Below are 26,236 nucleotides of genomic sequence, written 5' to 3'. Positions count from 1 at the left end.
TAAAGCTCGTCTACAGCAGATAAACACAAACAAGTCAGGCAGGGATCATATAATAAGTATTATTTTTCCTATTAAATAGTGGCCCATCCAAAATTGAAATCCTGGCGTTACCCATGCCAGTCACTGGCCCGTTCAGAAAAGAAATCCGAACGTCATCTCGTTTAAGTTCCACTTAGCTTATGTCCAATAAAGTACGTGAATGTACACATGTCAGCTGTCTATTACTACATCTTACAGAAACAAACTACACCGATGGCATATAGAAGAGTTTAAACACTCACCGAAGCACCTCACGCACGCTCCCGATCTTGAATCTGGAATCGATTGCTCCTCCTTGGATCCCTGGATGTTGCAGTTGAATTGTTTGAGGTTGAATTTTTGAGGTTGAATTTTTTGCGGTTGAATTTTTGAGGTTGAATTTTTTGCGGTTGAATTTTTTGAGGTTGAATTTTTTGCGGTTGAATTTTATACGTTGAAAAACATTCAAATACATAATTTCCATGCATAAATATTCAGTGCTAGAAATTCAATGTCTTTTTTGTTTCAAATCCCGATGACACAGATTAACTTCCATATTTCTGGAAGGAACTGTTGTTGTACCTGAGTTAGGGTCAGTGATCTGCACAAACGATAATACTCTTATCTCGCTGAAATCTTTTGACGGATTTACAAATGGTTTGGTTTCTTACAAACGTTATTAACGTGGTTAGAATTCTGGATGCTTGAACATGTTGAAATCGCAGCTTTTCTCTTCGAAAAATGACTTAATCGTGCAGCTTAGTTGTGTATCACGGCTAGGCTAGACTCGTTCCGAGTAATTTTACATTTATGGGAGAGGCAGAAAGAATTGTTCTTACTTTTCAATATTACCTAAGTTGTACATGATTAAACTGAAGTTTCACATGATTTCCGATCGAGTTGGTTTGTTAAAAACATCTTACATTATGATTTCTGACTTTATTGCCAATGAAGATGCCAGCCTTTTGTGCAGCCTACAGATGCTCCAATAGCCGTTGTCTCAAAATGAGAACCCGTGGGATCACCTTTCACCTGTAGGATATTGCAATATTATGATTTAATTTTAGGATAATCGTAAGTTACTCAGTGGAAGTATGTACAGGAACAGCGGGGCTATGACATAATAGTATTACTAGATTGTTGTTGACACAAGGCTTTTTAGAATATGTTTACACAATCACTGAATGTTTCTTTTGGACACCTTTTAATTTTTTTTTAGTGTGGTTATCTTATTCTTAATGTACATACATGCATGCATACATACATACATATACATACAATTACCCCAAAAATATGATAATTTAGGTGTGTATTTGTGTCCTTAACCTTAATGTAAATGGAAATACAGATTGAAAATGTTGACAACCATTTATATATCTGGGTACATTTCTCACTTTTTTAAGGTTTCCCAAAAACGGAGAGAGGAGGAGGATGTGGGAGGTTTCCCTAAGAAGGGACCGTTTTGCTGCCTCTGACAGTACTATGCTCTGCAGTGAGCACTTCAGGAGAGAGGACTTTGACAGGACGGGGCAGACTGTCCGGCTTAAAGATGGTGTTGTGACAACTATTTCTAACTTTCCAGCTCATCTTCAAAGAGTATGTGTATAATTAACCCTTACCCAACAATAATTTAAGGTGTATAAGATTGATGTATCAATATAAATATGTGATTAAATGTCACATTTTAGTTATATAAGTTATATGTGTTGTTTATTACATCACATTTAAGACTTTCAAAACTTCTTTACTGTTTATTTTAGTCGGTAGCAACAAGAACCACAACCACTTCTAGAAGGACGGATGACAACCTGCCAATGGACTTGATGCCTGATGTTGTGAGTATTTGCCTGTGGAATGTCACAAACTAATGAGAGCATCATATGGCTTGTTATATTAAATCCTTTATCTTGGTGGAACCCAGAAAGGTCTATGATGGTGTTAGTAGTCTAAGAGCCCAATATTATTTGAGGTGGTACACAGTGTAAAAAGTTTGAAAACCACTGGCTATCTCACGTTCCCTGTCACTCATACAGCGTTTTAGGCTAATCTCACCCGACACTTAAGAGGTTAATAAGTTTTATAGATTTTTGTTGATTTCACTTTTCTGGTCCTTTTTTATGTCTGTCCTCCGTGTCTAGTTCTCTCTAAAGGGTGGGGATTTTCAACATGCAGCATTTCTTTATGTATATTTGTAAATGGAAATCGTACACCTTTTTTTACTGCAAATAAATGTAACTTTTATAAAAAAATATTACTAATATAATACAATAATTTGAATTATTACTTGTTTAAACTAAACATGTAATAATTATAATTATTTTATTATATTAGTAATATTTTTTTATAAAAGTTGATTTGACATAAATACCTTGTGCATGTGTGTATTTATTGCACCTATCTGTTTTGTTTAATGTTATTTTCATATGAAAAGCCATGGTTATAATTATAATTATTCATAAGTATACATCTCTCTAAAGGGTGGGGATTTCAACATGCAGCATTTCTTGATGTATATTTGTAAAGGGAAATCTTGTACCTATTTTTAGAACATAAGAAATTTGTTTAGAACAAAACATAATTATTCATAACTATGCAGTGTCATAACTACATCTCTGATGTTTATAACAAACCAAACCTTTTAAAAATCGGTTGAAAATTGAGTGAGTTATAGTAAATTAATAAGTACATGTTCCAATACCAACACAATGTTATGGGTGGGCGAGCAACCTCTGGCAAGATGGCCGCCATGTGCGGACGTTTGACTCCGTTGGCCGGCAACGTGGATGAGACATCTAGCCTTTATATATATAGCAACAGCACATGCAGCATCACCAGTGCGGTCATCATCAAAGCAATCTTTCAATCCTGGTTTGAGGTTTTTGGAAGTTTCCTTGTTCAGTTTACAAGTTTAATTATCTATCTAGTTTCATATCCAGGCAAAATTGGTATTGTACAATGAAATATCCTGAAATCAATATTCGGTATTCAAAATCAAATTGAACCAAGCCCTAATTAAAGAATCAGTGTGTAAGATTTAGGTGAAAGGGATCTATTGGCGTAAATTGAATATTAAATAATACTGTTTTCACTTGTGTGGTTCATCTAAATTGTAAAAAAAATTATTTTCTTTACCCTAGAATCTCATCTCATCTCATTTTCATCCGCTTATCCGGGGTCGGGTCGCGGGGGGAGCAGCTCAAGCAGGGGGCCCCAGACTTCCCTTTCCCGGGCCACATTGACCAACTCTGACGGGGGGATCCCGAGGCGTTCCCAGGCCAGTGTTGAGATATAATCTCTCCACCTAGTCCTGGGTCTTCCCCGAGGTCTCCTCCCCACTGGACGTGCCTGAAACACCTCCCAAGGAAGGCGCCCAGTGGGCATCCTTACCAGATGCCCGAACCACCTCAGCTGACTCCTTTCTAAGTGAAGGAGCAGCGGCTCTAATCCGAGTTCCTCACGGATAGCTGAGCTTCTCACCCTATCCCTAAGGGAGACGCCAGCCACCCTTCTGAGAAAACTCATCTCGGCCGCTTGTACCCGTGATCTCGTCCTTTCGGTCATCACCCAGCCCTCATGACCATAGGTGAGGATAGGAACGAAGATCGACTGGTAGATCGAAAGCTTTGCCTTGCGGCTCAGCTCTCTTTTCATTACAACGGTGTGGTAAAGCGAACGCAATACCGCCCCCGCTGCTCCGATTCTCCGGCCAATCTCACGCTCCATAGTACCCTCACTCGCGAACAAGACCCCAAGGTACTTGAACTCCTTCACTTGGGCTAAGGACTCATTTCCTACCCGGAGTAAGCAATCCATCGGTTTCCTGCTAAGAGTCATGGCCTCAGATTTAGCGGTGCTGATCCTCATCCCAGCCGCTTCACACTCGGCCGCCAGCCGATCCAGTGAGTGCTGAAGGTCACAGGCCGAAGATCCAATGAGGACCACGTCATCTGCAAAAGCAGTGACGAGATCCTCAGACCACCGAACTGCAACCCCTCCCCACCACGACTACGCCTCGATATCCTGTCCATGTAAATCACAAACAGGATTGGTGACAAGGCGCAGCCCTGGCGGAGACCAGCATCCACTGAGAACGAAACTGACTGGCTGCCGAGGACGCGAACACAGCTCTCGCTTTGGGAGTACAGGGATTGGATGGCCCTGAGGATAGACCCCCTTACCCCATACTCCGGCAGCACCTCCCACAGTTTCTCCCGGGGGACCCGGTCATACGCCTTCTCCAGATCCACAAAACACATGTAGACCGGATGGGCATACTCCCAGGCCCCCTCCAGGATCCTTGCGAGAGTGAAGAGCTGGTCCGTAGTTCCACGTCCGGGGCGAAAACCGCATTGTTCCTCTTCAATCTGAGGTTCGACGATCGGCCGAACCCTCCTTTTCAGCACCTTGGAGTAGACTTTACCTGGGAGGCTGAGAAGTGTGATGTCCCGGTAATTGGCACACACTCTCTGGTCCCCCTTTTTGAACAGGGGAACCACCACCCCGGTTTGCCACTCCTTTGGCACTCTACCCGACTCCCACGCGATGTTGAATAGGCTTGTCAACCATGACAGCCCCTCAACACCCAGAGCCTTTAGCATTTCTGGCCGGATCTCATCAATCCCTGGGGCCTTGCCACTGCGGAGATGTTTGACCACCTCAGTGACCTCCACCAGGGAAATTGACGATGAAACACCATCAACCTCGAGCTCTGCCTCCAACATAGAGGGCGTGTTATTCGGATTCAGGAGTTCCTCAAAGTGTTCCTTCCAACGTCCGACAACCTCCTCAGTTGAGGTCAACAGAGTCCCATCCTTACTGTACACAGCTTGGATGGTTCCCCGTTTCCCCCTCCTGAGGTGCCGGATAGTCTTCCAGAAACACTTTGGTGCCGACCGAAAGTCCTTCTCCATGGCCTCTCCGAACTTCTCCCACACCCGCTGCTTAGCCTCCGACACGGCTGCAGCTGCAGCCCTTCGGGCCTGTCGGTACCCTGCAACCGAGTCAGGAGTCCTCCAGGATATCATATCCCGGAAGGCCTCCTTCTTCAATCGGACGGCTTCCCTGACCACCGGTGTCCACCACGGTGTCCGAGGGTTACCGCCCCTTGAGGAGCCTAAGACCCTGAGGCCACAGCTAGCCGCCGCAGCTTCAGCAATGGAGGCTTTGAACACCGCCCACTCCGACTCAATGCCCCCAACCTCCACAGGAATGCCAGAAAAACTCCGCCGGAGGTGTGAGTTGAAGATACCTAGGACGGGGGCCTCCTCCAGGCGTTCCCAGTTCACACGCACTACTCGTTTGGGCTTACCAGGTCTATCCGGAAATTTCCCCCACTCCCTGATCCAACTCACAACCAGATGGTGGTCGGCTGACAGTTCCGCCCCTCTCTTTACCCGAGTGTCCAAAACATGCGGCCTCAGATCAGATGACACGATCACAAAATCGATCATTGATCTTCGGCCTAGGGTACTCTGGTACCAGGTACACTTATGAGCACCCTTATGTTCGAACATGGTGTTTGTTATGGATAATCCATGGCTAGCACAGAAGTCCAATAACAAACGACCGCTCGGGTTCAGATCAGGGAGGCCGTTCCTCCCCACCACGCCTCTCCAGGTGTCTCCATCGTTGCCCACGTGGGCGTTGAAGTCACCCAGCAGAAGTACGGAGTCCCCTACTGGAGCCCCATACAGGACTCCATTCAGGGTCTCCAAGAAGGCCGAGTACTCTGAACTGCTGTTTGGTGCATACGCACAAACAACAGTCAGAGTTTTCCCCCCTACAATCCTTAGGCGCAGGGAGGCGACCCTCTCGTCTACCGGGGTAAACTCCAACACCGCGGCGCTCAGCCGGGGATTTATGAGTATCCCCACACCCGCCCGGCGCCTCACGCCTTGGCAACTCCGGAGAAGAATAAAGTCCAACCCTTATCCAGGAGTACGGTACCAGAGCTGAGACTGTGCGTGGAGGTAAGCCCCACCAGATCTAACTGATAGCGCTCCACCTCCCTCACAAGCTCCGGTTCCTTTCCCCACAGCGAGGTGACGTTCCACGTCCCCAGAGCCAGCTTCTGCCGCCCGGTTCTCCTTCATGTTTGGAAGGGGAGTTTCAGGTGAGGGGTATTCAGCTGCAACATGAAGCTTCACCACTAAATTCTACACACAGAAAGTTTAAGAAATTACCAATGTATATGTGAACTGTCAAGAAATGGTATGATGGGTGTATTGCGGTGCAAAATGCAGTGATTTTTTTTGTGAACCCTCTGACACTTGACACATGGAGCATTTCTTTCCACTTCTCTCTCCTCATCACATTAATGTCCCATCAATGCATGTTACTGACTTAACTTCTTCCCAGTTTCTGCCTTATCGTGGTTGCTGGGACATGCCAGAAATGGGGTGGTGGATCGTGTTAGCAGCTGATCAAGGATTATGATTACAAATAGGTTGCTTGAATACACCTCTCTATTTATGTTTTTTTCATTAATGTTTTAAATATTGTTATTTTTGGTGCCGTGCTAAGCTACACGTGGTATCTATTGCACTTCTGTCCGTCCTGGTAGAGGGATTCCTCACATGTCGCCCACTCTGAGGTTTTTACATTTTTTTACTGAATGTCAGAGGACGTCACATGTTGTTAAGCCCTATAGGACAAATTGTGTTAAGCCTGGGTTATTGCATCAAGGTAAACAACACCAGCAAAACATCTTCTCCAACTCACCTGACAGTGCCCATTTACTTCCACCTCCTCCGCAAAGTGAACTTTTACAGGGTTGGATCTGAGCTTGGCCCTCTTCTCCGGTGTGATGAATGATGACTTTGGGCCCTGTAACAAACACAAATCAAGTTGTCATAGTAATTTTTATATAATTAATTTTCATTGAATTTGGATATGTGGGGTTTCATTTCAGTGAAGTACACTGAAGTGGTACATATGAGGGAAATAAAACAATACATACAGAAATGTACCCAAGTATATTGTTATACAGTATATCAAACAAAAACCACAATGCTGATATCGCATATTTTATCTTGGTGCGGGATGTTAAGGTTAAGGTTTATCTGTATAAGTCAAGGCTGTTTAAATTTTGGGGTAAATAATGGGAGATTCCAAGTACAGGTACTTGCATCAAACTGATGCCTTAATTGTTGGCGTATCGAAGGCACTAGAAGCTGTCGGACTGCTACTCTTAAATCACCTTGTGCTCAAGATGAAAAGAAATCTTCAATTAGGCATGCCTAGTTTCAAAAGTTGTGTGACGTTGTATTACCATCACAACAATAAATATTTTCTGGGCAATGCTAATAAATCCGTGCAACTCAGTAATGATTTCTTGGAGGAGCTGTGGGCTATGAATCAGATGGTGATGGTGCCTCCATCAGCAGAGCTGCTGATGAGAAACACTGACGGGCAGCAGTTTGATTACCCATCTACTTCACCTTAGTGCAAATACATAAGTCAACTTCACAGATAGAGGCAGCACACATGCACACACACACACACACACACACACACTCAGATAGACAGCTCTTGTGTGTGTGTGTGTGTGTGTGAAAGTTAGTGGGGATGGGGTGTAACATGAGTGGTCGTCCTCCAACCTGAAGGTTGGCAGTTCGATCCCCAGACTGACACATCTGCATGCCGCAGTGTCCTTGGGCAAGATGCTGAACCACGAATGGCCCCCCGTAGAATAACTAAGTGCTGCGAATAGATGCACTGTATGAATGTGTGTGTGAATCGGTGAATGTAGAACTGTACTGTAAAGCGATTTGAGTGGTCATTAAGACTAGAAAAGCGCTATATAAATACAAAGCCATTTACCATTTAACATGTTGCTACTGTTGACAGTGATGTAGTGGTGGTATCTTGGTGACAAGATTCTTGTTACCAATGACGCTTGACCCCAAGCTGATCAGTGATGTACTGACAACAGCGAATTAGAATCCAGTGTGTATATTGAAAGTGTGTACAGTATCGATTGTTGAGTGTAGATACACTATAGAGGCTAATGTTTGTTTTTCTACAACATAAGGAAAAGAGGAAACAGGAAACTAAAGTAAAGTTCTGCTGGCAGTCATTATACAATTATCAAAGAGTCTTCCAGTGTAGCTTTGTGTGTTGATGTACATTTTTGCTATGTGTGTGTCTCTATGTGTGGTAAGTTTAACACAGCAGACTCACCAGCATTGTTCTGAGTACCGTCATTGTCAACATATCTTGACATTCCCTGAAATACAAGAAAGGGAGGGTGCTGTTGTTAGACATGATGTGCATAACTTATTTCAAACTGTTTTGTGAGGTGCGTGTAACCATAATCATGCATGTGCATGTTTGTTTGTGAATGCAGCTGTCAGTGTCGACCTGATTATCTCAGCAGTTTGCTCTGGGGTCAGGTCATCCACAGCGACGTTATTGATCTTCACTAGCTGGTCACCAGGGATGAGCCGGCCATCTGCAGGACCACCTACGCACACAAAAATGTCCTTGTGTTGTCAAGTCTGGGGGTGTTCTATTGTTCTGCATTAATATTGCAACAGGGGTGGATTAGAAGCAGTAGCCGTTCTTTTTTTTTAGAGCTCTACAAACCTCACTGTGCCACTGCAGGAAGATCAGAAATATAGGTTAATTAGCAGTCCACAGTCTCCCCTTACTTTTCTCCTTTAACATCTTTTAACTAAATATATTGCAAGATTCGGAAATGTCATGGACAATTCTGTATTATTTTTTTTGTAATTCTTTATTAATGTTAAATTGTAATTACCTGTGTTTGTTTCTATTGACTCTTTAGATTCATTGACAACTTCATTGCTTGGATCTAAAAAGGCTGAGAGGTAACTTCAACACATGACTTGCAAAATATTGAGATATCTACATGAGACATGTCACAATTTAGAACAATACAATTTAATAGACTCAGCAGTAGCTTTATTCTGGTGACCGACTTTGATACAGCCCGGGTACATTGTTGTTGTTCTAAGAACCTTACAGACCTAAACATCCTCTCCTTTTCTCAGAACAATAAACAAAAACCCCCAAATTCAGGCTATACTCACCTTCGCAAAATCAAACACAGCCATCAGATGACACACAAAGCGAGCTAATGCAGAAATCAGCAATCATTAAACTACAATAAGCAAAAATAATAAAAAACTGCTTTATATGATTTTACAATAAGAAATCATTCATTGTGCCTCAGCATAATGCCTGTGGGCCGGGTCAGGTCATAGGACTTCATCGAGATCACAGGTCATTCTCTTGCAAAGGATCCTTTTTCCTGCTGAATCAAGCCTTGACTACAACCAGTTAGAATCAATCCAATATATCCTATATCATCAAACGCAGCATCCATTGATGGATGAGATTTTCCCGGGTGGAGGGGATTCACTTCCTATTCCCCTTTCTGAGACAATACTTGTGTAGGGTCTAGGATGGGAGAGTATGGTGGAAGGCAAACATTGAGAAAACGTTGGTTATTGATGTATGTAAACAATTCACATACTCTTTGACCGCAACATAACATAAACACGATGCTCTAAAGTGCAGTAATAAAGTAACATGATTGCACACGTGTGTCACGAGTGGTTGTGTGTTAGCGATGACAATTGGGTGTTTAACCTGTGTGTGTGAGTTTCGGGTAAAGTGCACCACACTGCTAAATGTGTTTAGTCAGATGTTTTGAACATGGAACGATAAATATCTTCTTAAATGTTTCCTTATTTTGAAATCCTACTCTCTATCCATTGAAATGTGTTCAATTATTAAGTATTAATATGGAAACCAAACAAAACTGAGCAGATGTTAATGATTTAAACAGAAAAAGGTTCTGGAACCTTTCCTTTATGCATTCAGCTTAATTTTAGAAATGAGTTGTACATTTTTTTTTTCAAAAAACATTTATTTTCTTAATTGAAGTTCTAAATATTTGGTTGGATTTGTTATTTCTTTTCTTCTTTTGGTTATTCATGATAAAGTTTATGTTTGCCTTATAAAATATCAAGCCTAAATTAAAATAATTTGTCTTCAGGATGTCATTGAGAATGACATATTAGGAATCATTGCCAAATTTGTACCTTCGCCATGGGGTTTATATTCTTGTATGTATATATGTTAGTTAAAAGGATAAAGAAAAAACACCCCTCAAATCTGACGTGGCAAATCGGATATTTATATGACTTTTTTATATGACCTTTCAGATTCCCCTAAAAATCCAGATCTAGTAAATTTAAATGTGGCGCAATAAGGGGACTGTTGAGCCCTGGCAGAGGTATGCACTCTACTGAGTGTCATTCAAGTTTAAAAATACATTTTCTGATACTACTCCCTAATAAATCAGCATCGAACCCAATATTCCATTCGGTTGGGCTTTAGTGTTCTACCATGACAAGAGGAGTTATATAAACACATTGCAAGACAAGACAGCGACAGAGACAGACATTTGGTTCAACACAAGGTCAGCAATTATTATGTATTAATTATTCACTGAACATGGCAAACAGGTGAGCATCAGCTTTAAGAGGAAATTAATCCTTTATTGAGTGAGAGCTTTGAGAGCTGGATATTCAATGTGAGGGTGAATTATTCGGTTTTTGGAGAGTTAGTGAGAGACTCTATGTCCACCCTCAAATAATAAAAGATGTAGATAATATATGAATGGATGATTAAAGTTATAAAAACATGCTGGCAATTCATAACTCTGGATCAGTTAATTTTATCAGGGGGAAATCCTGATTTAAAAAGCTCTTGTTACTGTAGTATAGTCTCCTGGGGCTTCCTTGCCAGGCCTTCGAGCCATCTCAATCGGTACCTCCTGCCACAGAAGTACAGTACACTTATGCTTCATTTATTTCTCCGGTGGCTATTGAGAGAACAACTTTAGTTTTGGAGGGCTACTCTCCTGTCACTTGGATGGGCAGGCTGGTGCAAGGCTGCTCTCTTAGGTACTCAGGTACAATGTAGCAGCTGTGTCTTTTGGGCAGGAGATACTGATAAAGCAGACCAAAACACTGCAGACAATGCCAAGAGAAACAGTAGAATGGCCTCTCTATGGAAAAAGGAGTCGATGCCAATGGAAAGGTACAAGGGCGACAAAGCTAAACTGAACATGCGGTGTCAGCTATGAAACCAAACTCCCTAACACTGAAAAATATTTTTTTCCTCTACTCCAGAGATATCTAGGGTGAGGGCTGTGTTTTGGGTTTGTGTAGTAGAGGGTTACACATCTGATTATACAGATGCAGTCTTTAGTCTACCTATTTTTTCCAGACTCTTTTGAAGTCCCTGTAACCTTAACCTCTGACTCAAATCGAATCAGATCATCTCTGCGTACAAGTGACAAGAAATTCCCCTAAGGCAGACTTAAGATATCATGTTCAAGACGCCAGGTTTTCTGAGGCCACCATGATCTTGACCTTTGACCACCCAAATCAAATTTGTTAATCCAAGAGTCTAAGTGAACATTTTATCCAAGTTTGACGGATTCTCTTGAGGCGTACTTAAGATAACGTCTTCAGAAAGTAAAAGAAAAGTTTGTGGGAATTTGACCTTTCACCACCAAAATCGAATTAGTTCATTCGTGAGTCAAAGTGAACATTTATACTTAATTTGAAAAATTTCCCTCAAGGTGGTCTTGAGCTATCGTGTATTGGACGTACATAAGTACATAAGGATGGACGGACAACCCTGAAGCAGAATGCCTTGTGCCACTGGCTGTCACCACTGGGAGGCATGAGAACAACAAGGTTTGTACTTCAGACAATCCAGATTTTAAGTTTCATCATTTTCTCTTTCAAAGGTTAAAATTACAGATCTTTCTTTGTAGTATTACTTTGCTTTTTTCCTCATTAATAGGTTAACATTTATAAATCTTTCATACCTGGGGTGACCTCTTGTACCAGGATGGGGGCTTGGGGGGAGAGTGTGAGGCCATGAGAGTTGAGGGTGGGGTCTCGAGGAATCTGAATATTGAATCGAAATGGGTAATTCCTCTGATCAGAGCCACAGGACTCTGCAGTCTTCCCATTCTCTGCAACCCGGTCTCTAGAGAGGAAAGGAGGGCCAGAAAATAATAAGCTGTGAATTCTGACATCTTACTCGAACATTACACATTCTGTTGAAGCATTTAAACAATTCTTATTTATATATTTATATGAGAATAATCAGCAGCATAAGAATGGATACAACAAAGGGTATTGAAACATAACAAATAAAAAAAGCTAATTCAAAACATTTTACTTTGAGCAACCTAACTCTTCTGCTGCACTGAATTTGTATGCACATTATCTTGATTGTGGCAGCCCACTCCTCATAGGAACATCAAAGATCTTTAAGAAGTTTGGCGCTGTTGCTTCACTGTAGAGTTTACAGAGGTGAGATGGTAGACCTTCAAAATGTTCACAGTTTTATTCATATTTTAACACCAAAGTCACATCATCAACTCTCCCCTCATCATGTGAATAGACTAAACTCTTTGATATGACTGCTGCTGCTGTGTGCAGACACAGACAACAATCAGACATTATTAATAACTGGTGATATGGGCACTACCATTGATATACACAAATGGAACTAAAATTGGGGAACGTTACATAGTCGTAATGTGCCTGAACACAGAGTAACACTGATTACTGCCGAAAAACCCTAGTGGACATCCAGTCAGATGAAATAATGAATAAGAAATTAATAAAAAAATATATTCAATAGGAGGCTTTGCTCAAAGCTATATACCTAAAAGTAAACAAGAAATTACTTAAATGTGCACCTTACAGAATCAGGAATTGTGCATAGATATAATTGGCCCCTACGGCCCCTTTTATGGCAGTAGTTTAAAAACAATCTACGGGAGAATCTAACCCAAGAAACAGAACTAGGAGTATGTCTACCTGCTCAGGGAATGAGACCTGCTGCCCAAGTCTCGAGAACGTCTCAGCCATCGTCCCACCACCTGCTCCACCCGGCTGGTCTTACGGGATGGGGAGCGGCTCCTGTCCTCCACCTCCATTTACCTAGCATGGAAGAAAGTGTGAAAGAAATCACATATATTCTGAAACAAGCTCCACTTACTGTTTATGCAGAGTGTCAAGTAACGTGATTTAATATTTTGGTGCTAGAATAAAATTAAGAACATAAATAGGTTAGGTCATCAAATATTTACAAAATACAAATTTAAGAACTTGTAGTGCATTAGAGACACAACCCTCACACATTAGGCTTGACAGTGGGACCTCTGACTATCAGACATGGGCTGAGGCCAACAATGATGTCACTTCTGGGTTTATGCAGCCTAATAGGCTCTCAGTACCATTAATGAGCCAACTGCTCACATTTTGATTTCAAATCTCAACAAACATCAGAATCAGTATTCCCTAAATTGTAATAAATTACGTTCAATAATGATGGTGTCTCCATGTGTGTCTGCTGATTGCTGGTTGTTATCATAAATGATGCTGGCAGGCGGCGGTGGCTGCTGAAATGGCTGTAATGGACATGAGTTGTCTTTGGTTTCAGTGGGACGTAGTCAGGCTAATGCATGATCCTATGGTCGTGACTTAATGGGTCCTTGGGGAACCCCTCAATATTTTATATCATGTCATATCATCTTACATGCATGTGCTCTCTAACAAAAGGTTACAGGGTTTAGAAAATGTTACCTTTGACTACTCCATACATTTTCATTACTGAAAATCAATACTGTCATGCATCAACCAAAGTTAAAAACAGTGACCATAATGCAGCATGAGAGTCTGTTGTTTGCGTCAGTGCAATTGTGGAATCAGGGAAAATGTTTTGGTTAGTCTAACTTGATAAAAGCTTGTAACAATTTAAACTGAAGTTTTCAGTGTTATATACTTGTTTATCTGTAGGAGTCCTACATGCACCACTCCTGAAGACAGAGAACCCTAACAGTTTACTAAAATACTAGATGTTGCTGTTCTGCTTTTTGTGTAATCACCCCATGCACATAATGACACAAACTTTCAGAATTCAGTCTGGACTTGATTTCAATAGCTACAATAAATTATATTTGTATAAATGTTCTCTTCAATACTCTGTTGTTTTTTTTACATTTGACAAAATCGGTCACCAGTTATTTCAATTATATTGGATTTGGCTGCAACGCTGTTTACCCCCAAGACTCCAAAAGTGTTTGTGCACTCACCCAACCCTGCATCTGCATAGTGGTGACTAGATAATGGGTGGGTTTTCATTTTTCTGTAGACTATCCCTTTAACTTTGCCTTGACTTCAATCATCAAACCTTATGCTTTGAGTTTATCCTGGAACAGTCCTAAAGAGGTTACAATAATATTACATTTATACACATGTCATTTAGCTGAGGCTTTTGTCCAAAGCGACAAATATTTTGAGTACACTAGGGGTTCAGTCTCTTGCCAGGGACACTACGGCATGCAGATGGGTAAGAGTGGGGATTGATCTGGCAATGTCAGAGAATGCCCACTCTACCCCCTTTGCCACACCGCCCCCAATAATACAAGTGTATATACACTTACGCACACACACACAAACTCCCTCCCAGATGACTGAGGCGGTTAGACAAAGACTTGGTCATTAACCCATACCCAATACCCCTTTCACATAATCACAGACTGAAACTACCGGACTGTGACTGGGATGTAGAATCACTTCACTATGAACGATGGATTCAAGTGAACAATGAATGAATGAAGCATTTATTCTAGCAATAAAATAATCACAAAGGCGCAAAAGGATGGATGGAGTTGTTCATTCAGAAAATGTTAGATAAGCAGATAAGTGACAAATGAATGGATGAGAGGAGGAATTAAATGATCAGTGAATTGATGGATTAATGAGAAGGAACTTTTCAGCTAAAAGCAGTAGAGCTGTTGTCTTGTGAAAAGGGTTACAAGCAGAACAATGGATTAATAACATAAAAACATTTATGGACTAATGGATGGAATTAAAGACTGAATGATCTCAGCAGGCGTACTGTGTCCCTCGATGAGCAGCTGCAGGAAGGATTCTCCCCCAAAAAGATGTAACTGATGATGGGCATTAGCAAGATCCATTAAAGCAAACGAGCAAACAAGAGGGTGAGTAGAGGGAGCAGTGAAAGAGAGAAGAGGGGAGGAGAGAGGAAAGGACAGAGGAGAGGAGAAGAGTCTCTCAGGCACAGTGTGATGTGACCACCACAGGAAACTGAATGAGAGGAAGACAGTAAAGACACAAGTGTGATATAAGGTGAGACCGGAGGAGGGCTTAGTGATGAAAGTGGTGTGTGTCACAGCCAGACAGCAATGTCTCCTGGGAGATCTTGAGTCATAAGCACATTATCCAACCATCTGTCTGTGTATACCCCTCTCCTGCTCCCGCCTCTCACTTCTTTTTCATCCTATCTGCCCCTCTCTTCTCGCTCTTCCATATCTAATTCTTCCTGTTAGCTTGCAGTATCTCACTTCTCAGGTTACAGAGACACAACGTTTGTTAGGGTCAGAATAATCCAACTAGCTCAATCACACAGTGATCGTATGAGTGACATAGATACATTCACAAATGCAAGGAAACGACACAGAGGATTTACCTTCTTTCTAAGAAAAGATTATCAGGGATATATTACAACTAAATGTCTTTGCATTTTAAATGTCAAACACTGGCAACTGGTTTGTCATACATGGCCAATCCCCTCTTTTACTTTTGTGGCTTTCATTGGCTTTAGGGATTCACAATGGTTCTTGTTTTTCCACCACAGTGTTTGAGATAAGACATGGTGTAACATTAGATGAAGGTGGGTATATCCTACCGTACTTCCTTCTAACATCGATTACAAGACACATTTCTATTGTTTGGACCAGACCAGAATTTCAAGGAAAACTTTGACACTTAAGCAAAAAACTAATTTACAGTTAAACTGTGTTAGGTTGAGTCTGAAGGTGTTAATACAGTTAGTAACATAATAACATCTAACACAATTAGATTAGATTTGAATGACCTGGACGACCTTCAGAGTAAGGTCATTTTGCAGGGTCGCCATATTCAAGGGTGTGTTACTGTATCCACACGTACACAGTTGGACCAACTCGGTAGTGCAGCTAAGGGCAGACCCCCCCCCATATTTGCATCACGGCTAGGTCCTCTTCCAGAGCATCTGATTTGTCCATTCTTGGCCACTGTAGAAACATGGTGGTGCATCGCAAACAAACCTCAGCTTTAGTTGCCACTACTAGTTGCCTAGACTGATCCTTTAATAGAGTTTTTTTTATTCAGATATGAAAAGGTCAATTTGAGGTTCCGTACTAATGACTATATAACCCACTGATCGGAGCCATTGATGTTGTTGTCACAGACCTTAAAAAAAACATCCTTAATGTTTAAATTATTACTGAGGCTTATCCATATCTCACATCAATCTTCAGATTGATCCAAACCTTAATCGATGAATCATGACCTGACCATCTGCTTACACTGGTCTGCTTATTCTCAGAAACCCAACTCTCATTTTAATATACTGATCTGCAGAGGTGTGGACTCGAGTCACATGACTTGGACTCGAGTCAGACTCGAGTCATGAATTTGATGACTTTAGACTCGACTTGACAAAATGTAAAGAGACTTGCAACTCGACTTGGACTTCAAAATCAATGACTCGTGACTTCACTTGGACTTGAGCCGTTTGACTTGATAAGACTTGCTCCTTTCCCCAAAACACAAAGATTAAAAAGTATGTTATTAAGGAGCGCTCTGTATCTGTCATCGTGTTTGTGTGAGTCTGTGTGTGCAGCGCCGCCGCTCCAAAAACGCGCACTACACGCTGTGCGTCGGGCACCAAGTCCTGAGGGGGCACCAAAAAAAAGCAACTGAAAAATTATCATAGTTATTATAATTATGTAGCCGAGCGTTTGGTTGTATCATAAGTCCGGCTTCAGCCGACAAAGGACATGAGAGCAGGTCATGCGCTCGGGACAGCACACCCGTTTATTCTCCGTTCATTTTACAACTTCACTCATCACAGCACCCACTTCCTTTAAAACCCCCTTTCAAAATAAGAGTCACTACCAACAACCCACTTAAAACCGGAAATACAAATCAACCCTCAACAATAACGTCATTAAATAAATTAGCTTACAATTATAATGCCGATATCATTTCAGTATAGAAATATTAGGTACCTTTTAGCCATGTATATCACAAAAAAGGCAGAACAAGAGATATATTAAATTGCTCAAAAAAAGTTAAAGAAGATTGACTATTCTTGTTTGTACTTATTGATGATTATTTAATGTAATCATAGATGAGTTATGCTTAGGGCACCAAAATGGCTCGCAGCGGCACTGGGTGGAATCATACTACGTCCACATCGTGCACAAATGACAGACAGACTTTTGGCCAATTTGGTCTTTTGCAAATGCAATGCAGCATAGGGCCCTGACATATAAAAAGCACAACCCTGTTCATTGTTATGTTCAAGTATTTGTTATGTTTCTCACATGTACACACACACACAGACAATATGAGGTGAGATACATGAGATGAGATAAACACAGGACAGGACAGAAACTGCTGTGGAACTAGTTAAAATGCAAAATACACTGTTAGCACTTTTGTACAAATAATTACAGTTGCACTTGTTTTTTCAAATGTTTTCATTCTGTAGGAGTGGTTTAAAATGAAGAATATTCTTGCAAAATATGAGTTAAATGTTAAAAATGACTGGTTAATAGTGCAATAGGGAAGTGCAATGTTGGCACAATTTTTTTCTGTAATTTCAATTGCACTTGTTTTAATAAATAAATAAATACAGATTTTAAAAGCATACATGATCTGTATAAATATATTATTACTCAGTGATCAAAAGGACTCGAAAAGATTCGAAACTCAAACTGCAGGACTTGGACTTGACTTGAGACTTGTCAGTCTTGACTTTGGACTTGACTCGGGACTTGCCTGTCTTGACTTGGGACTTGACTCGGGACTTGAGGGCAAAGACTTGAGACTTACTTGGGACTTGCAAAAAAATGACTTGGTCCCACCTCTGCTGATCTGTTTGCCTTTGCTTTTCCCAATTTATAAAACTTACAAACTTTTCTTTTGACCTAACATTACATCAAGCATAATAAATTATAATCAAGTGGTAGGTGTTATTTATAAGTGTTGGTGGGCTTTATTTCAGTTGGCACAACTCTTCTATTAAATTGCTACAGAGAACTTTAATGTCATCTGCCAGAAATGTTGGACTGGAGCTGAGCAGCATAACAAATGCTGCAGAGAAACACACACACGCAAGTTACGGAATGGGGGTGCAGCAGCACTTAAATAGTAGACTATCCCCCACTGCCCACACTTATTCTCTCTCTTCATTAATTCACTAGGTCAACTGCTCTCCCTCTATCCATATTCCTCTCTGAATCTTTAAATGTCACACATATCACACAAATCCTTCGACACAACTGCGCGAAAAGCCGCAGTTGCAGAAGGATGCGCCGGCCTTAAGCACGTAGCCTACGCATGGGGCCCAGCATTCATAGTTGTGGTTAGGACTGTGTGAGTCATGCTGCAACAACACCATCGAAATACTAGAAGCGTCTTGCAGTTTCTGGTTCGCTTATTTACAAATGATCCGCGTCTCTGTTTATTTCAGAACAATGTTGAGTGTTACTAAGCGGATCATGTTGGAGTTGGAGCTGAGAGATGTTGAAGAGCAATTCGTTTTTCTTAATGAACTGCAATGAAAAAAAGGAAGACTACATCCTTGTTCGTTCCTTCAACCCAATTAAAAAATAGTGGCAAGTCGGCTGGAGATGCAAAGTTACCATGTGGACCAATCACAGCTCTTGACTTGTGGTCTGCGTCACCTCGACACATTGTTTAATTTTTGGGGAGGGGCATGTCAGGGTATAGTGTAGGGCTCTGTGTAGCATAAACGTCTACCCATAGGCTACAGCGTAGCTTCGACGCAGAACCATGAATTAAACACTATAGCTTTGTGTAATAAATTAACACAAATATTGAATCACTTTTAAAACGAAATATAATTTTCAAATACATTTGATAAATGAAACACAGATAAAACTGCATATTTTCAAATTACTCACACATTCCCTTACAGACAAAACACATAAGAATGAATACTGAATACTACTTCTGAACACTACTGAGTACTTAGTGTGGTACTGTATCCTAACAGTCATCCTCATAAAGCAAGTTGATTTGAGTGAGTGGGTGGGTGAGGTGCAAGGAGTGAAGGAGTGAGTTGCTTTTACAGTATGTTATAATTTTCTCATTCATCAAAGTGAGACTTAATATTTCAATGACAACAAATCAATGTGTTATCGATTTCTAAAAAAAACTTTTTATCGGAAACCACTGATTTACAGAGAGACTGGTAAGGGATGGAAATGCTTAGCAAAGGAGACAAAATTAGTTATACCAAAATATCTAAATCAGGAGAGCTGTCATTTAAAACTGCTGACCATGGAGAAAAAAGGATGGACATTTTTTCCTTTCTTGACTTAAGGCATAAAACATGGCCTAATAATGCAAACATCAGCAAATCCAATTTACAATTAGACTGACACATTAATTTGTGGATTTGGACTTGTCTAGTAGGTCAGCAAAACAAATACACACGCTCACTCAAGTCAAGAACAAACGCACACACATCAAGCCAAACTAGTCTCTTTTTTTTATCACCCAGTAAATAACCACTAAACTGGCTTCACATTTTATTACTTACTATATTTTTGGGGAAAACACAACACAGAAGTCAAAGGCTAAAGGATATCTCTCTACTTTCCCACGACCAGCTGGCTTTAATTCAGGCAGCCATCACTTCCCTTGACGAATGAGAATGCCGACAGGAAATAGCTGCACACATTTTAATAAGATAAATTAATGTAATGTTTTACCAATGAAATATAAATAAGTGATTTCAAGTAAATGAGTCCAAGGGAAGTCTTGAGTCATTGATGTTAAAGTCCAAGTTGAGTTGCAGGTTATTTTTGATTTTGACAAGTCAAGTTTGAAGTCATCAAAATCATGAATGGCGTCTGACTGGAGTCCAAGTAGTGCCAAGTCCACACCTCTACAACAGAGTTTGGTTTTGCATCATGATCTGAATACACACACATAGAGACGCACATTCTAGCATAGAGCAGACAAATAGGATTAGAGTGTGTGTCTGCAGACTGTGACAGGGAGTTTGTGCGTCACTCCTGCTGAGCCAGATTAGACTGAGCATCAACTTAACCTTACAGGGCTGATAAGGCGACAGACGGACTAAAACTATAACTCAAACACTTGTTCACTATTCACTTTCCTCTTTATGTCTGTGTGGCTTAGTCTCTCCTTATCTTATACTTATCTTACATGTTAATCCTCTAAATCAACCATCTTTGTTTTTATGTGAACATATTTATATTCATTGATTTATGGGACACAAACACACAGTTGTGGTTCTGTGACTTTAGAGGACTTTATATTGACCTACATTGATTACCTGATTTACATAATGTATAATGTGACTGTGAAACAGATATAAATCTCCCCAACATGAGAACACACACACACAAACACACCTGCTCTCTGGCCTGAGTAGCAGGGCTACATGAAGGTGCCAGTTACAGTCCCGCTCTGCTCTCTGTCTGTCCATCGTTCTGCTGAAGAGGACAGAGAAAGCTTGTCTTCATCTCCTGAGGATAGGGACACAACATCAGATCAAGTGTTAGGATTGATAATTTCACAAAGCTGAGGAGACACCATCAGATGGATTGATGGATCACACATTTACAAGCCGACAAATAAAGATCATAGATACAGGAGGAATGTGCACAAGTGTGTATAATATGAATGAAATCCATACATGATTTTAGTTTGAAAGAGAGATAAAAAGAGTTTTAAGTTGGAACCAAGTCGACCAGCTGTGAGATGAATTGTGACCATAAAACATTTGATCCAAAACCAAAAGATTGTGTGTATAATTATTATAAGAGCGAGGGAAAATCACATAAACAGTAGAAGTGAATCCAACGACATCCATCGCTTCCTCTTGAATTAAAACAAATATATAACCCAATAAATTGTTGAAATATAATGTGTTTACATGTTATGTATGTATAGTGTTTCATGTAGAGTATAGTGTAGTAACCTTGTGTCGCAACGCTGAATGATGGGATCGTACTCGATCGTAGCCAATACGATTCGTGTTGTGGTGGTAAACATTTCCGTGGTAAAGTCAAGCTCCACCAATCCTTGACATTGTGACTAACCATGTTTTTTATTGAAATGCAGTTGATGTCATACAGTGTTGTGGCTTCTACAGGATATTATAACATTGTTTCACAATCTCGAAGCTTGTGGTAAATCTGCCTTGGATGGTTCCAATACTAAGCCTGATAATCAAAATCTCAACAGAAAATTATGAAGCTTTCATGACAGGAGGGAACAATGTATTGAATGTCCCTCTTAATCCACCTGCAGTAATCAAACATCTTGATAATCCTCCTAGAGAGTTTGAAAAGCACAGAGGAAGGGAAAAGAGCAGTGATGAAAGGAAGATGCACAGAGCAGTATGGAGTGAGGGGAAGAGACAAGAACAGACAGGCCAGGCAGAAAAAATAGACACACTGTCCCATCAGAGAGTTTGATAGGCAGACACACATGACGGCAGAGATAAAGGTCGGAAAAGAGATACGTGGTGGGAAATAAAGGAGGGAGGGAGACAATGAACTGAGTTGAGGGATGAGAGGAGGAAGACAGAGAGACAGATGAGTCAAGTCAGGCAGGATGGGCCTGCCAGGCTGCCTGCGTTGCTTGGGCTGTTTGTGGAGTCCCACTTGCCCCTGCACTGCTCCAAACACCATCCATATTTAATGAGGCCCCTACAAAGCCCTGGGAAAAGAGATGCTGGGAACTCTGCTGTCCCCCCTGCCTCCCACCTCTGCCGTCCCACCACTCCAATTCTCACCCTTAATATATTTCTCTTTCATAATTCTCCCTCCTCTCAGTTTCCTGTTGTCTCTCTCTGCTTTCTGAATGTGTCTATTTTCTTCATTTAGTTATTTTTAAAGATTGATCATTTCCTCCAACTCCTGTGCCTCCAACTCCTCCCAAAGTAGTACAGGGTGTTAAGCAAGCACACAACAATAAACTATTAGCTCAGTACGAGACTGCGACTACAGTACTTGCTTAATTTGACTCTTTGCTTTTAAGACAGCATGGCTGCTTCTTTTTCGTGCTTATATCAGAGAGGACGGTAGGTAGAATCTGCTTTGATCTGTCAGCTGTAAAGAAACAGCATGAACATGTGCTGCCGTTCCTCTTTTTTCTCTTGTACCCACTTATATCCAAAAACAAATTGAGGTAAAAGCTCTTTGATAGTATGTATATGTGTGACTACATGCAACAATATGTTTGATTTTGTGAGTGTATGTATGGTTTGATTATGTGAGTGAGAGGATGGAGTTTGTGTGTGTGTGTGTGTGTGGGGGGGGGGTGCGCGTGTGTCTGCACATTAGTCAGAGTGCTGCGTGCATCAATAATGTATCTAGATAATGCAGTCTCTTCACTCTAACAACAACTAACAGGCATACCAACGCACAGAGGAAGACAGAGAATGAGGGGGAGAAAGGGGGAGAGACATAGAGAGGGAGAGACAGAAAACACATGAGGTAGCAAAGAGCGTAAAGATGAGAAAGGGAAATTTGAGCAATACATGAAGGGGGAAAGATTAAGGTGAGGGTGTTAGCAGTTTGCAGTCTGAAGCTTTAGTGGACAGATTTTTGCTTTAACTCTGATGTCCTGGTTGTGTTTGTCGTGTTACGTGCGTGGCAGGTGAACTGCTTGTGCACAAAACGTTCGACTTTCATGTCTCATAAACTTTAGAGCAAATCAAACACAAACTACAATTCAAGGAGTGTAGCTGTCCTAATAACTTCTGATTAGTGTTGGAGTTTGATAATGAGTAAAGTGAGCGCAGGTCAGCGAGGGAGTACATGCAGCAGGGTAATACAGTATGGTACAAGGCTGCAGAATAATCCCGGCATACACTGAACAGTTCATCGATGCATGCATTGGGGAAGTAACAACTGAGTTAACCGACATGAGGGAGATTGAGCCGGGTTCTCAATTTTGGTTTCGATTTGATTAACTTTATATTACATTACATGTCATTTAGCTGACGCTTTTGTCCAAAGCGACTTACATTTTAAGAACACTCAGCATTTATGAGGGGCCATTTTTTAGGGGTTCAGTATCTTGCCAAGGAAACTTAGGCATGCAGATTGGAAAGAGTGGGATTCGAACCCGCAACCTTCTTGTTGCAGAACACCCGCTCTATCCCCATGGCCACGCTCTCCCTTCATAGCCGTCAAACACATACAGAATAAATGTGCCGCCCTGCTTATGCATCTTAAAGTATACCAAAAGTGCCCCCCCATAAAAGCAAAGTCACAGGTCGTCTGTGTAAGCGGCTTATTGTAACCAATAGTTAAGTTTTAATGTTAGTGGCCATAGCAATTATGAGCAGAGTAAAGGAAGAAATTAGGTGACGCAGTATGATTTGAAGAGTAACAAAGCCCATGTTAGGAAGAGGTTGGGTGGTTGAAAAGATCCATATAATACATGACACTGCCACAGCAATCTTTTGTTCTTGAAACCAATAGGTTGAACAGAAACCATAAATAACTACAATGGCACTCAGTAGAGCACATACCTCCATTAGAATCCAATAGTCCCCTCAAATCCAATCAAGCTGCACCAAATTACGGACACTCATAGACCAGTTCACTAAATACACCAGATTTTTTCATCTATATAAGTATGTTTTATTCCCTTGGAAATACTTGAAAATGAGCCCTATCTTGCTATGTTTAAGAAAGTGATAAAAAACTTCCTGGACCTGCCCACTGATCCTGATCCACATCTACATATTAAGGGTTCTTCTCTAACAAGTACTGTGTCCTTCTTCCAAGGTTCAAAACATAATCTCCTTGGCAGAGGTAATAATAAAGGAGATGTATGTAAAAGCTGTTTGGGCAAATATAGCTTTGTACACTGTTTCCCCAAGTGAATAAAAGTTAAAGAAATTATTTTCCAGCAATCTATCACAGTTGACAGTGGGCAAGAGGCAAGGTACACCCCGGGCATGTCCCCTGTGTCTTAAAGGGCTGAAACAACTCACAGGAAATTTAGAGTCTGCAATTAACCTAAGCTGCATGTCATGGGACCCAAGGAGGAAGCTGGAGTACCCGCAGTAAACTCAGGCTGACAGAAGGAGAGAATGGAAATTCCCCCACTTAAAGGTTCGAACCCAGAAGCTTCTTGCAATGTGACGACAGTGCTCATCACTGCATCACCGTGCCGTCCACTAAAAAATGTATTAATTGAATTACCTAAAGGTCATGAACAGGAGCTTTCTGTTAATCCTTCTCATTAGACCTCTATCTTGGGTTGACAGAAGGTGGAACTATGCTGCAAATTTAATTGCTTAAAGGTCGCAAAAACCCAAGACCAAAATTAAGAGTCACCAAAGCCTGCATACTGACTACTACCAACAAGGAGAATTGGAGAGTATGGGAAATGATAAGCTCACTTTGAATACAGACCTAAGAGGACAATATCTAATTACTGGGGAATTATCATAATGTGATGCAACTAAACTTTATACGCGAGGAAGATGTCAATCATGTAACTTGGTCATCCCACACAGTCCGGAGAAAGGCTCTGAAGAGAGTGAAACCATATGGGTGTATGGTAAGAATGGGATATACAGCACCCACAAGCCTTATCAACTGCTAAATTCCAGATATTAAAGCTGCAACGTCATGTGGTGTAGTTTGTTCATAAACTCAGGCCTTTCACTTACTAAGTCATGTCCAACGTAAATATATCATTGGAGGACTGTGCAAATTTTATCAGTTGGATTTCTGTAAAAGGTTGCTTTGTCTCTGCTTGGTAGAAATATATGGGATTTCTTATCTCGATTCTAAAAACTAATGTTAATCGTGGTCTGTGTTGTTTGTTTATGGGTGTGTTTACCTATGCATGTGTTATTTGGGCCCACTCAGATACATCATATGGGAAACTGTCAGTCACCATCTGTATTTGCACCCTTTAAATTATTTTCTCAGATATCTGTTAATGAGAGTTTCTCCTGCATTTAAAATCATTATACAAAATTCTGCTACTACTGGAGATGCTAAACACCAAACCCAATGCAAAAGCTGTTTTGAAACTGTCAATATAGATGAAAGTCAGATTAATAATTTTAGCTCTCTTTCACACTGTTTGCATATGTTCACTCCTCTGCAGGCAGCAGAGGGGACATAATCCAATAAGCAGCTCACTTCTCAGGCACACGCACACACACACACACACACACACACACACACACACGCACACACACACATACATAAACACGCACATGGACACACAGCACACACAGCACACACATGCAACAAACAATCCTTGTAACCTAATAACTTTTGAGGTAATTGTAGATATTTAATTGACAGAGACAGTGGGTTTTGTGCACTGTGTATCTCTTATGTTGTACACGTAATTTACAGTTAGCTACAGGGATATAAGTTTACAGAAATTTCTAAAGTGTAATGGTTTTTTTGTGTCGACCCATAAGAATAAATGTCTGGATGATATGTTACATTTCACTCATTAGCTGATTAATATTGCATTGCACTTTATAATGAGCGGCAGGCAGCCGCAAGTTGGCTTTGTATCAGAAAACACAATTTCCTTTCGATTCTCCTCTCCATCAATAAGGTAAATTGGTGTTTACAGCAAATATAAGTATAGAATACGTGGTATGTTGATTAATCAATTACGTGAGAATTTTTTAACAATTTTGATAGTTCATTCTGATCATTTTAAAGCAAAAACACCAAACATATTTTTTTTCTGCAGTGTAATAGATTAAACAAATGTGCCGCTTTTCCAGAGCTAAAAGGAGCGCAATGCTTAACACGCCTGTTTGGAATGGACTGTTTGCTCAGCACGTGGTATTGCTCATGAGTCTATACTTGCTCACACAAATGTACCATATATTATACATCCTATGATCTCTAATGATGACTTTATAGTAAAAAAAAATTTATAATATGAAACAGACCTTATTATGTTCATGTGTGTGGTTTGTTATAAAGACATTTGAACGATTTACTGAACTGCTGTTATTTTTGAATATATTGTATGTCTGTTAATCAGAATTCAGGAATTTTGTTAATATCAAGATGGTC

At 40.8% G+C, this 26,236-nt stretch overlaps 1 protein-coding gene across 1 annotated transcript in view; it reads right to left on the bottom strand.

Annotated features, from left to right (window-relative positions):
• Positions 1-20,676, bottom strand: part of LOC133953180 (FERM and PDZ domain-containing protein 1) — a 39,313-nt gene extending 18,637 nt beyond the window's left edge. The window contains exons 1-6 of the mRNA XM_062386976.1: positions 20,564-20,676; positions 12,897-13,019; positions 11,891-12,054; positions 8,380-8,482; positions 8,200-8,245; positions 6,739-6,843 (exon numbers count right to left, since the gene is read on the bottom strand). Of these exons, the coding sequence (XP_062242960.1) occupies positions 6,739-6,843; positions 8,200-8,245; positions 8,380-8,482; positions 11,891-12,054; positions 12,897-13,015 (537 nt within the window). The 5' untranslated portion in view covers positions 13,016-13,019; positions 20,564-20,676. The remainder of the gene's footprint in view (positions 1-6,738; positions 6,844-8,199; positions 8,246-8,379; positions 8,483-11,890; positions 12,055-12,896; positions 13,020-20,563) is intronic.
• Positions 20,677-26,236: the final 5,560 nt, after the last annotated feature.

This window comes from Platichthys flesus, chromosome 5 (genome assembly GCF_949316205.1).
Source record: "Platichthys flesus chromosome 5, fPlaFle2.1, whole genome shotgun sequence".
In the NCBI taxonomy this organism is placed as follows: Eukaryota; Metazoa; Chordata; class Actinopteri; order Pleuronectiformes; family Pleuronectidae; genus Platichthys; species Platichthys flesus.
The sequence above is the reverse complement of the archived record's forward strand: the minus strand, read 5'-3'. Positions and strand labels throughout refer to the sequence as shown.